Source organism: Neofelis nebulosa, chromosome 15 (assembly GCF_028018385.1).
Source record: "Neofelis nebulosa isolate mNeoNeb1 chromosome 15, mNeoNeb1.pri, whole genome shotgun sequence".
Taxonomy (NCBI): Eukaryota; Metazoa; Chordata; class Mammalia; order Carnivora; family Felidae; genus Neofelis; species Neofelis nebulosa.
Window position 1 is genome coordinate 9,675,411 of NC_080796.1, and position 18,691 is coordinate 9,694,101.

General features: G+C 47.2%; 1 protein-coding gene across 16 annotated transcripts in view; it reads right to left on the bottom strand.

The window, feature by feature from the left end:
• CDC42BPA (CDC42 binding protein kinase alpha) overlaps positions 1 to 11,177 on the bottom strand; it is a 316,161-nt gene extending 304,984 nt beyond the window's left edge. For 15 of the 16 annotated variants that reach the window (XM_058700194.1, XM_058700191.1, XM_058700193.1 and 12 more), the window contains exon 1: positions 10,983 to 11,177. In XM_058700194.1, coding sequence (XP_058556177.1) covers positions 10,983 to 11,160 — 178 coding nt within the window. In that variant the 5' untranslated portion in view covers positions 11,161 to 11,177. The remainder of the gene's footprint in view (positions 1 to 10,982) is intronic. The other variant, XM_058700189.1, reaches the window with a different exon arrangement.
• Positions 11,178 to 18,691: the final 7,514 nt, after the last annotated feature.

The following is an 18,691-nucleotide window of genomic DNA, read 5'->3' on the forward strand; positions in this document are numbered from 1 at the left end:
TTGGCTCAGGTCACGATCTCATGGGTGTTGAGTTCGAGCCCCGCATCAGGCTCCGCACTGACAATGCAGAGCCTGCTGGGGGATCTCTGCCCCTCCCCTGCTCGTGCGCTCTCTCTCAAAATAAAGTTTAAATAAACTGTAAAAAAAGTAACAATTACAAAAGTACACTACAATAAAAGTTATGTGAATGTGGCCTCTCAAAATACCTCCCTGTGCTGTGCTCACCCTTCCTGTGACAACATGAGAGGACACAATGCCTGTGATGAGGAGATGAGAGGTGAGCCACCACAGGCATTGTGACACAGCATGCGGCTACCACTGACCTTCCGATGATTTACTACTTTATTGTGCTTCGTTGATATTGGGTTTTTTTTGTTTTTGTTTTTTTTTACAAACAAAGTAAATGGCAGCTTCACATCAAGCTGCACCACTGTTCCCACAGCATTTGCTCACTTCACGTCTAGGGCACGTTTTGGTAATTCTTGCAATATTTCAAACTTCTCAGTACTGTTCTATTTGTTATGGCGATCCGGTGACCGCTCATCTGTCATGTTACTGCTGTAACTGCTTAGGGGCGCTGCGAACCACGCCCACAGAACACGGAGAACTTGACCAATAAACTCTGTGCTCCCACGGACCCACTGTGTCCCCATCTCTGCCCCTCACCCCGGGCCTCCCTGTTCCCTGAGACGCACCAAGGCTGAAATTAGGCCAATTAACAACCTGCAATGGCCTCTAAGCGTTCAAGTGACAGGAAGAGTCGCACGTCTTTCACTCTACAAGGTGACCAGAAATGATCAAGCTCGGTGAAGAAGGCATGCTGAAAGCCAAGACAGGCGGAAAGCCAGGCTGCGTGCACCCAACAGCTAACTTATAAACACAAAGAAAAAGTTCTCAAAATAAATGAAATGTGCTACGCCAGTGAACACACGAATGGCAAGAGAGCGAAACAGCCGTACCGCCGACGTGGACGAAGCGTCCGTGGTCCGGACGGAAGAGCCAACAGCCACGACATTCCCTTAAGCCACAGCCTGACCCAGAGCAGGGCCCTGGCTCCCATCAAGTCTGTGAAGGCTCAGAGAGGGGAGGAAGCCGCAGAAGAGAAGTCTGAGCTGGCAGAGGCTGGGTCACGAGGTTTAAGGGAAGAAGCCGTCTCCATAAAAGTACAAGGTGAGGAAGCAAGTCCGATGGAGAAGCTGCAGCAAGTTCTCCAGAAGGTCCAGCCGAGAGAATTAATGAGGGGGCTACACTCAGCAACAGGTCTCAGTGTAGACAGAACAGCCTCGCATTGGAAGACGCCATCTAGGACTTTCATGGCTGGAGAGGAGTCCATGCCTGGCTTCAAAGCCTCAAAGGACAGGCTGAGTCTCTTGTGAGGGGCTAATGCAGCTGGTGAGGACTTTAACTTGAACCCTACGTCCATGTGGCATTCCAAAAATCCCAGGGCCCTTATGAACTATGCTACATCTATCTATTCTGCCTGTGCTCCAGAAACGGAACAAGGCCTGGGATCACAGCACATCTGTTTACAGCATGGTTTATTGAATTATTTTTTTAATTAAAAAAAAAAAATTTTCTAAGTTTATTTATTTTTGAGAGAGAGAGATACACAGAGTGTGAGCAGGGGAGGGGCAGAGAGAAAGGGAGACACAGAATCCGAAGTAGGCTCCAGGCTCTGAGCTGTCAGCACAGAGCCCGACGCGAGGCTCGAACTCACGGACTGTGACATCATGACCTGAGCCCAAGTCGAACACTTTACCGACTGAGCCACCCAGGTGCCCCTGGCTTACTGAATATTTTAAGCCCACTGGTGAGACCTACTGCTCAGAAAAAAGATTACTTTTAAAACACGACTGCTCATTGACAGCACTGGGGACCCAAGAGCTCTGATGGAGACAGACAATGAGATTCACGTTGATTTCATGTCTGTTAACACCACATCCATTCTGCAGCCCACGGATCATGAAGTAATCTTAACATTGAGGTCTTATTACAGAAGAAATACGTTTCATTAGGCTACAGCGGCCACAGATTGTGATTCCTCTCGTGGATCTGGGCAGAGCAAATCAAACACCTTCTGGAAAGGATTCACCTTTCTATTTCATCTATTCTAGATGCCACTAGGAACATTTGTGATCTGTGGGAAGAAATCAAAGTACCAGCATTCACAGGGGTTTGGAAGAAGTTGGTTCCAGCCCTCAAGATGCCCCTTCAAGACGTCAGGGGAGGGAGCCCCTGCCGCTGTGGTGGAAACAGCAAGGGAACCGGGGTCAGAAGTGGGGGCTGCAGACGGGACCAAAGGCCTGCGATCTCCTCGTCAAACCTGACTGGATGCGCACATGGTTTCTGGAGGTGGAAGGTCCTCCCGGTGAAGACGCTGGGCAGATCGTTGAAATGACAACAGAGGATTTGGAACAGGACATCAGCTGAGCCGATAAGGCAGCGGCAGGGTCTGAGGCAGGACTCCAGTCCCGAGAGAAGTTCTGCCAGGGGTCAGATGTGATCAGGCCGCGTCGCGTGTTCCAGAGACTTCGCTCATGAAAGCAGGAGTCCAGCGATGAGGCCAACTTGTCGTATTTTCAGAAACTGCTCCAACCCCAACCTTCAGCCCCACCACCCTGACCAGTCAGCAGCCGCCAACAGGGAGGCAAGACCCTCCAGCAACAAGATCACGACTCACTGGAAGCTCAGATGGTTACCGTTTTTTAGCAATAAAGTATTTTTTATTTAAAGTATGTCCATTTTTTTTTAGACATAATGCTACCGCACACTTAGTAAATAAACCTAACCTTTATATACACTGGGAAACCAAAAAATTCAATTGAATCATTTATTACAGTATTTGCTTTATTGTGGTGGTCTGGAACCAAACCCACAATATCTCCAAGGTATGCCTGTATGCATGTTTTTCTCTTCAATAAAAGAATTGTATTTTCTGGTTTCTTTACGCTACGTATAAATAGGTGCTGGCACTTGAAATCCATAGCTTCACATATACAATGTTATAGCGAGTTGTGAAATTCCACACTGGTCCAAAAGTCTAAAACCAATAGCTTAGTTAAAACATTGTAACCTCAGAAAAAACAATACTTAGTACTACAACGAATTCTAAAATAGTAAGTCCTTGACCTTTTCCTCTTAAATATCACAAAGTCATGAATCAAACTGTTTGAGATAAATATTTTCGCAACACGTTAACAATTACAGTAACGAAAGCTACAAAAGATAAAGTGAGAATTTCTGTACTTATAGTGATTCCCTATACTTGAAAAGCAAGTTTATTTACTTATTTTATTTTTTTTCAAGAGAGAGAGAAAGCACAAGTGGGGGAGAGGGGCAGAGAGAGACAGAGAAAGAATCCTAAGCAGGCTCCACTCTCAGCACAGAGCCCAACGCAGGGCTCAATCCCACAACCCCGGGATCATGACCTGAGCCGAAATCAAGAGCCAGACGCTCAACCTGAGCCACTCTGACTCCCTGAAAAGCAAGTTTAATTAGAGCAAGAAAAGGTCATAATTATTCTTCTCAGTAATTTCAAGGACTGTAGGGGTTGATCGTACTGGTTCACGATTTTACATCTAATTTCACTCTACTTTCTAGGATGCTTCTCCTAGATGTAATAGTTCATCGGCATCGCTCTTGTGCTAGTCCACATGATCAACTTTATCTCTCAGTTCACATGACTATCACACAGAAGACCATTAAAAGTCCACAACCACATTGGGGCGCCTGGGTGGCTCAGTCGGTTAAGCGGCCGACTTCAGCTCGGGTCATGATCTCGCGGTCCGTGAGTTCGAGCCCCGCGTTGGGCTCTGTGCTGACAGCTCAGAGCCTGGAGCCTGTTTCAGATTCTGTGTCTCCCTCTCTCTGACCCTCCCCCGTTCATGCTCTGTCTCTCTCTCTGTCTCAAAAATAAATAAACGTTAAAAAAATTAAAAAAAATAAAATAAAATAAAAAAAAAATAAAAGTCCACAACCACTAAGTAAGATACAACTTACTCAAATTATGATTCTTCCTCAAACCGCAAAGTATCCCAAAGTTTCCCAAAATCACCTCCTTCTAACCCTGATACAAGAAACACCATGACCTTGGGGCGCCTGGGTGGCTCAGTCGGTTAAGCGTCCGACTTCAGCTCAGGTCACGATCTCGCGGTCTGTGAGTTCGAGCCCCGCGTTGGGCTCTGGGCTGATGGCTCGGAGCCTGGAGCCTGCTTCTGATTCTGTGTCTGCCCCTCTCTCTGCCCCTCTCTCTGCCCCTGCCCTGTTCATGCTCTGTCTCAAAAATAAATAAAACGTTAAAAAAAAAAAAAAAAAGAAAGAAACTGACAAACTCTTTAAAAAAAAAAAAAAAAAAAAAGAAACACCATGACCTCGTAATAAAAGAGTGTTTCTCAAAGGGTGTTCCATGGAATACTTGTTGTCATACATCATCCAGGTATGGTTTAAAAAAAAAAAAAAAAAAAGACAAGGGGCGCCTGGGTGGCCCAGTCAGTTAAGCATCCGACTTCAGCTCAGGTCATGATCTCGCAGTTCCTGAGTTCGAGCCCCGCATCAGGCTCTGCGCTGACAGTGCAGAGCCTGGAGCCTGCTTTGGATTCTACGTCTCCCTCTCTCTCTGCCCCTCCCCCTATTCATGCTGTCTCTGTCTGTCAAAAATAAATAAAACATTAGAAAATTTTTTTTAAAAATGATGATTCTCTCATCATATATATATATATTCTCATCATATATATATATATTCTCATATATAATATATAAATATTCTCATCATATATAAATTCTAGAGTAACTGGCACTACTCTTGATGTTTACTTTTGTTTAAAATAGTTTCCCAAATTTATTTAGTCACATAAACATCTGCCTCCCCTCTCCAGCCACAAAGCACCTATTAATATCCCCTGGATTTCCAAAGCACCTGTTGAAAGTAGGGATGGGGCTAGACTGCAGAAGCCCTAATTCCCAAACAGAAAAGAGTTACACCATGAAGAAGCAAGGGGCAAGAAGGAAGGGGGGAGCGGGTCTTCACCCTCCCCGCCCCGCTCCTGGTCACCATGAGAGCTAACGCGCAGCAGATATAGAAGCGCCAGGAGGCGGGGTAGGAGGGCTGGCCAGCAAAGGGCCAGCCATTCCCCGTGTGCTAAGTGGAAAAAGGCAGTGGACACTAGAAAGTCAGTTCAGGGGCGCCTGGGTGGCGCAGTCGGTTAAGCGTCCGACTTCAGCCAGGTCACGATCTCGCGGTCCGTGAGTTCGAGCCCCGCGTCAGGCTCTGGGCTGATGGCTCGGAGCCTGGAGCCTGTTTCCGATTCTGTGTCTCCCTCTCTCTGCACCTCCCCTGTTCATGCTCTGTCTCTCTCTGCCCCAAAAATAAATAAAAAACGTTGAAAAAAAAAATTTTTAAAAAAAAAAGAAAGTCAGTTCAGAGCAACTAGACCGCAAGAGCTACCGCTACCGCGGGGCCCTGATGAGCACCAGTGGGGAAGAGAAATCCCCTCATGTACAAAGGAGTTTTGTAGGCAGTGGCCAAAAACGACAGCCATTCATATATCTGGGATGACCTATACGTGCAATGCGGGTCATTGAAAAACAAAAGTCTTTATGTAAAGAACTTCTGGACTGATTCACATACTGGCAAAGCAGCTGAGCAATTCTTGGCCATAGCTTCCGAAAACCTTACATCACTCCCGCTGGCAGTTTCGTGTGAGTAACAAGGGATCCGAAAATCCATGGAACTAGCAAAGCCTTCTCACTTGCATCCACTATAGAGTTCATCTGGAGTAATGGGAAGACAGAACCAAAAAACACCAGAGTCTACAGGTCATAGGGTCATCCCTCCTGTTTGCCACACTTACACAACTCTGACAATCAGTGAGTCAACATCCAAGACCCCAAGTCAGAAAAGGAAAAATGTCAAAGGAAAAGGAAATGAACCATCAAAGACAATACAAAGGAGTATAAAGTCAAGTTCTCCGTTCACTGAGTTCTTGTAAATTAAAAATACTCATTCACAGCTCGGACTTAAGCAACAACCCAGGAAAACACTATATCCGCGCTCATTTTCTAGTCCGTCCTTTCTCCCGTTCTCCGTCTCTCCTTCCTAGTTCCTGGTCCCTTTCTAAACTCCTCTCCATTAAATTCTCCAGTCTGTCCCTTTTTTTTAATGATGTGCACTTTTCTTTCTGAAAAAAAAAAAAAGAACTATGTCTACAATCTTTTTGCCGTTAAACAGTCAACATATATTAGCTTCAATCTACACTAGAGTTTCAAACTCTTTTGATCCCGATCTACAGTAGAAATACAGAAAAACAAAGAGTTTGACAGGAAAATACTTATTCTTTCTAAACACAATGTACTTGATATTCTCTATTCTGGTCTGTTTAATTTTTTAAATGCTCTCTGGACTCAGTAAATTGATTTTAAAAGCTATCAAAACAATAGGATGGAACACAATGAGCTACCTACACAACATACTGGCACTAAGTGTACCAAAAGAGAAAAGGTTTCAAAGAAATTAACTGCCAAAGTGAAGTGTAGTATAACAAAGTATTAATTTGTACCAAGTTTGGTTCCTTTACCCTAAACAGCCTGGGCTTACTCTGTACTATTAACCGAGTCCCAGGAATTAGGAAATGTTTCACAAAACTGCCAACATTATGCTGTTTGCTTTTACGCTGCTATGCTAAGGTATGCCTTGCATTTCCATATGAAAAATAAATTCCTAAAATTCTTAAAGTGTTAATCCTAACATCCCCACTCTCACTCACGGAGCCACATAGATTTTTGAAAAAGAGATGCAATACCATACGATTTCACTCATGTATGGAATTTAAGAAATAAAACAAATGAACAAAGGCAAACACAAACAAACAAACAAAACCAGACTCTTAAACACAGAACAAACTGGTGGTTGCCAGAGGGGAGATGGATGGGGGGGGTGGGAGAAACAGAGAAAGGGCTTAAGGGGACATTTATCTAGAGCACTGAGTAATGTACAGAATCGCTGAATCCTTGGATTGCACACCTGAAACTAATATAACACTGGACGTTAATTATACTTCTATTTAAAAAAGAAACAAAAAAGAGAAATAGAAAAATAATAGACATCACCTACTGTATCAGCATTGTATTAGATCAAAAAATTATACTTACTGTCATTCTTAGAATAAGACTAAATTACTGGCAAGTATAAAGGAAACAAGTGCCCAACCTGTATTTCTGATGACATTGATGATAATCCTGAGGACTTTAAATAAAATAAACTTAATCATCTGTATCACATGAACACTTTGATAGTTTGGTGTGACAAATTCTACTAACCTACAGCTGCAGTGAAAAACAAAGCAACCTAGAAAAGATTCAGATGATTCAGATCCTTCTAACAAGCCCTCATCACCTCACCTAACTGACCCACATGTGAAAAGATGTTAATAAGCTTCAAAACCACCCCAATGAAAGGAACAGTTTAAACCCCAGTACGAGCTGAGGTGCTCTGGTAATAAGTTTCTTATTGACTATTTAGATGTATGAGTATGCATATACTAAATAACCTACAAAATTAAGGATAACTTAAATGAGATTACCAAGTACAAGATTCAGAAAGCACCAAAAAACAGTTATCCACACACAGCCTTGCATGCTTCTTTTGTATTAACATTATCTGACATCTGTGTTTTAAGTCAGTTGGTAAAGAAGTCCCTAAAATACCAATTTCCCTTTTCAAAGGAGAGGTAGCCAATTCAGTGAACAAGACAGTCATGTCGTCAGTGACAGCAAGTTATAATGTTTATAATATAAACGTTGTTTTTATTCATACAATTCTACTGTAAATCATTGTAGAGTTCTGCTGATATCAAAACTATTATTTTATAAACAAACACACAAATCTCTATCATTTCAACAGTTGAAAAACAAGGACACAAGTCTTTCTAATCTTATTGGATATAACTGGAAAATACGCATTATTAAATTTAAGCCGTCTATATAGCCTGAAGGCACTCTCATCCCCCTGCTCTACTGCTCATTGGCTTAATTCCTTCTTCCTCTCTAGGTCTACACTTCCTCCCTCAAGCCATCAGCAAGAACAAGGAATGCTGTCCCCCACCCACCCGCGAAAAAAAGTACCTGAGTGAACTGTCAGTTTTCTTGTCATGATAGTGTAACGAACAAAACATTAACTGTACCGATAATAAAAGTGAAATGGACCATAACCAGGAATAAAGTGAAATTGATGGAATGAAGCCACACAGACAGAATCTTGGCTGACTCCATTTTTTACAGTAGCCTATCATCAGCATAAAAATAAGGCATAACTAGATGACGCATTCATTCACGTAAACAGCCAAACACAAATATACCCAGCACGTAATACAGACTATTTAACGACTACTGCTCTACTGTTGCAAATACTGGATCTTTTAAAAAATCAAGCTAAAAACTGTACCATTTCACACAAATCATAATTATCATATTCAAGCCCAACAAACAATCCCTACAAATTTCCAATACAGACCAAAAAAGTAATGTCTAAGAAATTCTATTGGGGTCATTTCGCTATCTGGAAACTTCCTTGATCTATTTTTTATATGTTAGGTAATAAAATAGGGCATTTCCCCAAACGGTAGTAATCAACTGAGACCCAACAGCTAACCTATATCAATACTTAAATGCAGAGAACACACTGGCATTCTTAACATAAATTCTCAAATAACTTAAAAATAGCAATACCACTGAAGATACATCTCTTGACAGCTTTTCCATTCTTAACTTCTTCTTAGTCCTTCCCCAAACTTCTGTGTTTGAGAACTCCCACTTTCAAGACCTCATTATCTATCTTACAAATGCCTGAACAATCACTGCTTGACCCCACAGTGTACAGAATAAGTCCCTAAAAATTCTAGTCTCTTTTTTTGATTACTGAGAAATACAATATGAATTTACTTGAGACTATATATTTTTGTCATGTCATATCAGACTTCTAAAAAGACAAAATATGAACGATACCCCTAAAACTTAACCTACTTTAAACTGTGCAAAATCCCTCGTTTGAAATTACTTAAAATACATTAATAAAAATAAAATGTGTTTGGCCAAATATTTATTCGATTTTTGGCTTATTTGGCTTAAATTAAATATGCATAAGCAAGGGTTCTTTTTATAGAGATATAAAAAACAAAGCTCAAGAAAACATACTTAGTGGAAAGATATACATAAATTATTCTGGCCAAACAGCAAAGTATCGTATTGCACAAAACTACTATGTAAACTCTTAAAAACCAAAAGGCAATTCAGGATATGATTTTCTCTTTTATTATAACTGTACATTTATACTTATTACTGGTGCATAGAGATCTCCCACCATTTCACAGATGAGAAAGAACAGATATTAAATGACAACCATGATCATTGACATGAGTGTCGCTATGGAACCATAATCCAAGAACGGGCACTCTAGAAGTACCTAAACCGTTTCTTTGAATTTTCAAAAGAAACACTAGGAAAAGTCTCTACATTTATGAAACAGGGAATGGAAAATTACATATGCTTTATAAAATAGTTTACCCTACACATAAAAATAAAAGACATACAAAACCAGTACCAAAGTCAATCACAATGGTCTCACGCTTAGGAGAAAAGATGGTTTCGAATTCTTACATTCCCAGCATGAGCCTAGGAGCCTGTAAAAACCATCCCACTCACATGTATGAACACACACACACACACACACACACACACACACACACTTTCAACACCTCATGACATGAAGCTGCTAGAAAAACTTCTGATCCGGGCCAAGTTCAATACAATTATTATGGATAGGCCATCTTACGGCCCAGGAGTGATTTACCTGACAAACTAATTTTTAATCAATTTCAAACCAAAAATCAGTCAATCAATCAACGAAATAATCACCACTCGACTTGTACTTCAAGAAAATAAAGGTCTACTCGGGAAGGCATTGTAGTGCGAACACCTGCCAACAAAGTAAAATTGTTAGGACCCCACAGGTACGACCCTGGCCCACACCCCTCGGCGCAGGTGTGGGTGGTGAGGAGTTTCTCTCTCCCAACAGAGGGCCGGGTGTTCAACGGGCTCGCACGCACGTGACCCGGGAAGAAGAACTTAGGCCAAGCCCCCAAGCTTGAAGGTCACATGGAGCGTCTGCGCGCCTCGCTGAGCTATTCGGCTACGGTAGGTCTTCCTCCAAATCCCGTCTCCGGGGAGGGAAATGACGACAAAAGTCCAACCGGCTTAGATCCGAATTAAATTTACAGTACCTCTACCCCTCAAGTGGGAGCTGTTCCCAAACATTCCCCACCAAGTACTATCGCAAAATGTCTTAACCATTATGTCATGCTGTCTTCCAGACATGACAATTTCTGGAAAGTCCGTGTGCAGCAGTTTCCTCTGCGAGTGCCATACGGAGATGAAATAAAACCCACGGGCCACCACCTTCCAGTTCCTGTTGACCGAAGAGATGTTCATCTCTCCGCCCATTTCAAGAGCGATTTCCAGACCCTGGGAAGGAATGCGTTTCTCCCAACCGACACCTTTCAACTGAATGTGTGTTATTCCGCCATGCGCTGGGGCAACCGTGAGCAATAATCCACTTTGCTCATCACGGAATTACTCAAAATCTCTGACGGTTGACCTGAAAACAGAAGTCCTTCCTCCCAAACGCCACTTTAAATCAAGGCAATAATGGGGTAGCGCGGTTTTTACTCTTGCGACAACATCTACCAAAAACTATTTAAAAAAAAACAAAACAAAACAAAACTCGGGTAAGTGGGATCCATTGCCTTCCCGCACATGTACTTCGAGCTACGTACCAGGCCCGTGACGCGTTTACCATACATGTCACATGGACGATCTATGTCCAGCCACGTACTGATCGCCGAGCCCCGCCGCTCACTCGCGGCGACCCCCCGCAACAACGAAACCACCAATGCCCAACGAAACGGGGGCGGACTTAGGCCAGGCACACTCACCCCACTCCAGGTATTCGAGAATGTTCTTCTCCCTTCGGAGCGGAGAGTTGTTGCACTCATCGTACAGGCAGATGAGGATGTCCAGCAGCGTCTCGACGCTGAAGCACTGCCCGTTGGTCTGAGCGGGCCCGTCCAGGATGAACTGCTCCAGCTGCCGCAGGCGCACCTCTCCGGACATGTTTGCGCCCACGTCCGCCGCGCCTCCCCTCGGTCACTGGCGCGCGGGGCACGCGGCGGCCCCGAGCCGGAGTTCTGGAAGCGGTGGGTCCGGTCCCCTCACGCAGCTGTCAGGCCGGGCCGCGGACGCCCGACAACACCCCCCCCGCCCCGCCCCCGAGCGGCCGGGGAGCCCCCCGGCCCGGAGCGCCTGGCTCCGCGCGCACACCCGGCTCTGCGGGGCGAGCTACCATGCAACGGGGCTTTCGTACATCTTTTCCAAAGAAGAGCACGGTGCAGTCGCAGGAGGCGATCCAAGTACAACGGACCCAAGAGTCCAGACTTCTTTAAAAAAAAAAAAAAAAATTTTTTTTTCTCCTTTAAGAAAGAAAAGAAAACCGAACTCTTCGCCTTCATTCAAAATTCACCTCGTGCCACACAACCCCACAGCGAGCCCGGCCGCATCATTAATGGCTTGGGTCCGATCCGCTCCCGGGGAAGGAGGACCACGGCAAGGGGAGGAAGCCCCCAGAAGGCACTCGGCGGAGGCAAAGGCAGCGCCGCCGCCGCCGCCGCAGAGGCTCCCGGGGCGCCGCGGGCAGAGCGGCCCGGCGGCGGGGTCCGCGGGGCAGCCCCTCGGCGCGCCGCCCGCCCGGCCCTGCCCGGAGGACGCGTCTCCTCCCTGCTCCCGGCGTCCCCCTCGTCAGGGCTCTGCGGCGAGTCCGCTCTCCCGCGGATTCCGGACGACACTCCTCATTTTCCTCGCGGCGTCCGCCGGGGCCTGACGCGCGGGCTGCGGCGGCGCCCGCCCCGGCTCCGGGGGCTGCGGCTACTCGGCCGCCCGCGCCCGCCCCATGGCGGGGGGTCGCCGGCCGGGGGCCTGCGCCGCGCGCGGCGGACGGCCGCTCTCCCCCGCCCCCCTCGGCCGCCCGGCGGCCGCCCCGGAGGCTCCCGACGCCCTGGCGCGGGGCGCGGGGGGAGGGGGGTGGGCTTCTGGATTCACGGGACGCGGTCGGCGCCTTCTCCCCCTTCTTCACGCCCCGGGGCTCAGGGCATCTTTTCCCCGACCGGGCGCGGGAGGAGGGGTCGGTGCCGCCGGTGAGGAGAGCGGAGGCTGCGGCAGCCCGGTTCGCAGCCACTCCCTTCCTCTCCGTCCCACCCCTCCCCCGCCTTCCCGGCCTGGCGCGCTCGCGCCCTGGGCTCCGCGAGGCTCCCCCCAGCCCCCGCCGCGCGCGCGCAGCCTACAGCGCGCCGCCGCGCCCGGATCCAATATGGCGGCCCGGCCACGCGCGCGCCCGCGCCGCCCCCCGCCCCGCCCCCGCCCGAGCCCCGCGGGGCCCAGCGGGGTCGGTCCCCCCAGCTGCGCGGCGCGGAGCCGAGGCCCAGGAGGGGCGCGGGCCGCGGCGCGGGCGGCTGCACCCCCGGCGGGGCCGCGGCCGCCGCGACGTGGAACGCAGGGATGCTGGAGGACCCGCGGAGGCCTCTGGCGCGGACGGCGAGCGGGCCTTGCCCGGCGCCCCCGGAGCACCACCTGCCCGGCACGTTTGCTCCGGGAGGAGGGGTGGGGGTGGGGCGGGAACAGCCGCTGGGCCCCCCGCCCCCAGGCTTGCTGAGGACGTGCCCCTCCTAGCGCCCCTTACCTGCGCACCACCCGCCCCCCCTCCCAAATGCGGTTCCCGAGCCCAACCGACTCTCAATTCCCTGGGTGTCTAATTACACCACTTCGTGTGTCATTCCCAGGACAAATGCAATGACAGACCCGTGTGCGCTAGCGTCCGGGTCGGGAGTGTGTGTGCCAAGCAAGGGCAGGATGCCCATCTCCAGTTCCGAAAGTTTCCCTACGCGGAGCACCGGGCTCCTCCTCCGGAACCACTCCAGCTGCCGCCAAGGTTATACCACCTGCAGGGATTCAGGCGGTGCAGGGAGTCCCGACCGTGCTCGGCCGGCTTCGAACCCACGGTCCCTGTGTGTGCGCGCGCCCGCGCCCCCGCGCGCGCCCGCACACGTGTGACCCTGGGGCCCCGCAGACGCTGGGTAACAGGGGCAAGTCGTTCAAGAGCTACGGTCCCCGGTGCTTTCAGGCATTCAGGGCCTTCCCGGTTTTTTCCAGTCTTGGTTTTAGGAGAGCTCTGTTTATGGATTTCTCATGGAAGGTCCCACATTGAAATGTATCACCAAACTGGGTCACTGCATTTCTGTCATTTCCTCTCAAAATGGCCATCTCCTTTATAATTTTTCTCCAGAATACAATTATGTTATATCCTTTGCCTATGCCCGTGGGCCAGTAATGTGTTCTATGTTAGTGCCCACAATGGCATCTTTTTTACATCTTAATAATGTGGAAGCTGAGGAACAACTAGGAATGAAGTCTAAGAAACAAAGGCTGATAGAAATTATTCAAGTTGCTGTGATTCACAAAACACTATGAATTTTGCGTCGCTTGCCTGGCTTAAATGGGAGGGCATTGTCGCCAACGTGCTGTTGACACGGGTGATACTTAGACAAAAGATCAATCGTTTCTAGCCATGACATTTTTATATGTGTGTGTTGTCTGATTATAAAAGTAACAGAAAAGCAAAACTGAGCTGTTTAATCCCAACACAGATAATCATATTTTGGTGTTTATTATTCAGGTCTTCTCTCCATGCATTTTAACAGAAATGATACATACTAAAAGACAGTTTCATAGCCTTCTCTTTTCAGTTGGCAATATACTATAAACATCTTTTTAGGTCAAAGAATGTTCTTTAACAACATGGTTTTTAATAGCGAAGCCAAGACATTTTAACACTCTCATTTGACCTAGCAAAGAAAGAAACCATTCCTTTCGTTTTTCCACCACAGAACTGACTCCAAGAGGGGCACCTGGGTGGTTCAGTCAGTTAAGCATCCGACTCCCGCTCAGGTCATGATCTCGCAGTTTGTGGGTTCCAGTCCCATGTAGGGCTCTGTGCTGATAGCTCCGAGCCTGAAGCCTGCTTCGGATTCTGTGTCTCCCTCTCTCTCTGTCCCTTCTCTGCTCTCACTCTGTGTGTATGTGTGTGTGTCTCTCTCTCAAAATTAAGTCAAATTTAAGAAAAAGAACTGACTCCAAGATACCTACTCATCCAACTTGTAAATAACTATAAGAAAGAGTTTAAAAGAGAGAATTTTAAAAATGTTCGATCTTCATAAATGCTAATTAACAATGGAAGTGTATGAGGTACAGATACGTTTTCTAACAAAGGAGTCAAGCTGCCAGTCCTGTCTCTACCTATTCTGTTAGCGCTTGGGTACCACCCACAGTCCCGGGTATTGATGGTTGCTTAATAACCTTTTCCACATTGTTTAGAGAGTAAAGGGGAGGACTTATTTTTATGTTTAAAAAAAAAAAAAAGCCACAAAGAGAAGGAAGAAGGTTGAACGCAATCAATTTTGCTTGAATAATTCAAGCTCAGGGACTTAATAATTAACTAGACACTAAACACATTGTGCGGGTGTTATTTTAAATGTTCCGGTTGAAGTGTGAACATGCTTGTTAATGAAACCGGTCTTAAGCCAAAGAAAGGCGCAGCCTCGGCAGCCCCACGGTGCTTGAACTGCTCCTGCGAAACACGAGGGCCACAGGCTGCCTGGCAGGGTGTTCCCTGGGAAAAGAGCCTGGGGAGGTCTTTGTGAAATTCCAGTCGGGGGCCTGGAGATTAGACAGATGTATGCTACCCACAAACACAGTTTGTTTGAAGTCATCAGAAAACGTTTCAGGAAGGTGTTGGGAATTATTCCGACCTTTCAGAATAGAAAGAGGACAGGACAGGAGTCATTATGCCTCGTCTCCAATGCAATCTCCCTTGATCTATCCAATCCTCTGACTCTGGCCTAAAAGCAAGAGAATCGGTCCACCAATGAACATTTGTAACGACCGACCCCACTCTTACCTCACCGTATCTTACTCCAGAACGATGGACGACATGGGGCACCTGGGTGGCTCAGCGGTTCGGGCCTCTGCTTCGGGCTCATCATGCTCTCGTGCTCCGTGGCTTCGAGCCCCGCGTCGGGCTCTGTGCTGCCAGCTCAGAGCCTGGAGCCTGCTTGGGATTCTGTGTCTCCCTCTCTCTCTGCCCCTCTGCCACTCACACTCTGTCTCTCTTTCTCTCTCTTAAAAATAAATAAACATTAGGAAAAAAAAAAAAAAAAAAGAGTGACGGACAACAAGGCCAAAAATAAGGCGTGTGCCACATCACATCCCCGTTCAGCTGAGCGTGTCGTGACCCCACAAATGAATGACTTGGTTTTAACAGCCTCTGAGGATGAAACCCCAGCTTGTCCTCATTTCACAGCTGGCTCCCAACATGAGTAATCGCTTCCTTTACAGAACACTTACAATGTGTAAATCCTGTCCTGAGTACATTGGACACACTATTCTATTCAATTGTCATAAACATACGAAGTAGGAAAATTATCCTCTCCATGTCGTAGATGAGAAAACTGAGGCCTAGCAAACATAGATCCGTAGCTAGGAAGGGACCAAGGAGCTGCGAGTTAACACCAGGCCCACCTCATGCCAGGGCCCAGGGTGTTATTTATTTATTTATTTATTTTTAAGATTTTATTTTTAGGTAATCTGTCCACCCAATGTGAGGCTCAAACACAGCCCCGAGATCGAGAATCACACGCTTTACCGCCTGAACCAGCCAGACTTCCCCAGGGCCTGTGGTTGTAACCACTACACAAGTGAGGTCTGAAAGTGTGCAGAATTCTGTAAACCCAGAATTCTACTGTAACCAGGAAGCAGGGAGATACAGTGGTTAATTCACATATGTGGGCATTAGAAATTGACATGTGGGCAAAAGACAGAAGTAGAGAGGATATGGCAGGGTCCAGCCAGAAAACCAGAAATCACCCATGTATTAAAACTGGGGGAACCTTCATTCTGGGAAATGGTGACGCAGGTGATGGACGGGCTGAGGAAACAGGGGAAATCAAGGTAACCCCCAGTTTGGGGGCGGCAGCTGGTACAGCCGCAACGCTGGTGGGAGTGAGAACCGGGCCTGGTGGGGGCTGAGCCACAGAAGAGACAGCTACTAGGGAGGCTGTTGGAGGCAGAGAGGGAGGAGGAGAATCCTCTCACCTTGAGTCCCCAGGCTTTTGTGGGCTAGCACAGAGCCTGTGAAGGAGAGACTGTACCCAGTGTTCCCCCAGACACAGAGCCGGCGATGGGTAAGGAATGGCTGTAAAGGCAGGCAGGCCAAGGATTTACAGGCATACAATCCACACCGTGTCAGTTTTACCGAAACTATTAAAAAAGAAAAAAAATGAGGGGCGCCTGGGTGGCTCAGTCGGTTGAGCGTCTGACTCTTGATTTCAGCTCAGGTCATGATCCCAGGGTCCTGGGATCAAGCCCTATGTCAGGCTCTGTGCTGAGCGTGGAACCTACTTGGGATTCTCTCTCTCTCTCTCTCTCTCTCTCTCTCTCTCTCTCAAAAATAAATATATTTTTTAAATTTGTTAACCTTTATTTATTTTTGAGAGAGAGACAGAGCACAAGCAGGGGAGGAGCAGAGAGAGAGAGAAACACAAAATCTGAAGCAGGCTCCAGGCTCTGAGCTGTCAGCACAGAGCCCAATGTGGAGCTCGAACCCACAAACCATGAGATCATGACCTGAGCCGAGGTTGGACACTCAACCAACCGGGCCACCCGAGTGCCCCAATAAATAAAAATTTTTAAAAAGATGAAATAAATGTTTTATCTCTGGACAACCATTAAGTGGGCTTTGAAGTGCATGGTTTTAACACAGGAGCAATTTTCACTCTTCCCTTTTCATGTTTGTTTTGCTTTCCTTGATCCCCCAAGAAGCTTAAAACCCCCACCAAACAAACCCTCCTTATCTAGGGCGAGTTTAATTTGGTTCACAGACTAACATTTCCCACTCGCTCATCAATAGATCTTGCCCTATCTTTATTTTTATTTATTTATTTTTAATGTTTTTATTTATTTTTGAGACAGAGAGAGACAGAGCATGAGCAAGGGAGGGGCAGAGAGAGAGAGGGAGACACAGAATCCAAAGCAGGGTCCAGGCTCAGAGCCGTCAGCACAGAGCCTGACGCGGGGCTTGAACTCATGGACTGTGAGATCATGACCTGAGCCGAAGTCGGACGCTTAACCGATTGAGCCACCCAGGCGCACCAAATCTTGCCCTATCTTTAAATCCCTGGTTTAGGGCGCCTGGGTGGCTCAGTCGGTTAAGCGTCCGACTTCAGCCAGGTCACGATCTCGCGGTCCGTGAGTTCGAGCCCCGCGTCAGGCTCTGGGCCGATGGCTCGGAGCCTGGAGCCTGTTTCCGATTCTGTGTCTCCCTTTGTCTCTGCCCCTCCCCCATTCATGCTCTGTCTCTCTTTGTCCCAAAAATAAATAAAAAACGTTGAAAAAGAAGAAAAAAAAAGAAAAAAAGAAGAAAAAAAAATTTAAATCCCTGGTTTAAACTTTTCATTAAAACTCTATATTCACAAGCTCTACCCTAACAGGAATTTTCAGAAATAGGCTTTGGGTCGAACATTATGACACAGGTATTGTCCACTATCGGAGCTCTCTCGTCAAGTTGAACATTAAGAAGATAGGTGGTCTTCTCTTATAAATTCCACCCTCTGGAAACATTTGGCAAGACTCTGTGACCATGTGTGAGGACAAAAGCCAAGCCCAGCGAGCCAGTGTGTGCCTCTCAGTCCTGAGGTGGCACAGGAGGTGACACAGCCCGGCCCCAGGGGCTGCCAGCCAAAGAAGTGAGAATTGACGTATCCAGTTCCCACACGTGGAAATCGCTCTGGCCCAGGTGCCCAGTGACTTCCACGAGACCAAAGCCAACCGTCAATCCTCGGGCCACATTTATTTGACCTCTTAGCAGGATTTGGCAGCACTGATCACCGCCCCCTTTGCTGAAATACTTCTTCACTCTGCTTCTATGCTCTCTTGATTTTCTCCCACCTCGCAGGCCACTCCTTCTCAGTCTTCTCTGGCGGGTCCTCCTCGTCCTTCTGATCTCTAAAAATTGGATGCCCCAGGGATCAGTCTTTGAGCCCTCTCTCCTTTCTCTCTACACCCATCCTCTTAGATGATATCAATTAGTCTTAAGGATTAAATACTACACACAATGGTTGGGGGCGCGTGGGCGGCTCATTCGGTTGAACGTCGGGTTGGCCTTCCATTCAGCTCACCATCTCGCAGTCTGTGAGTTCAGGCCCCCTGTCAGGCTCTGTGCTCACAGAGCGGAGCCTGCTTCGGATCCTCTGTCCCCCTCTTTCTCTGCCCCTCCCCTGCTCACGCTCTCTCTCTCTCTCAAAAATAAATATTGAAAAAACAAGTGAAAACTCTTAAAAAAAATAAAAACAAATAAATAAATACTAGACACGATGCTTTGAAAGCCACGGCGCAAATTCTTCAACACTCTTCTCAAGAGGTTGGGCCTACATCCCCTCACCTTAAATCTAGGCCAATGTTAGTGGTTCCCCTGTAACAAGTAGAACGTAGGGAAGTGAGTGTTCAAACTTCCAAGGCTGGCTATAAAAGGCCACGTAAGCTT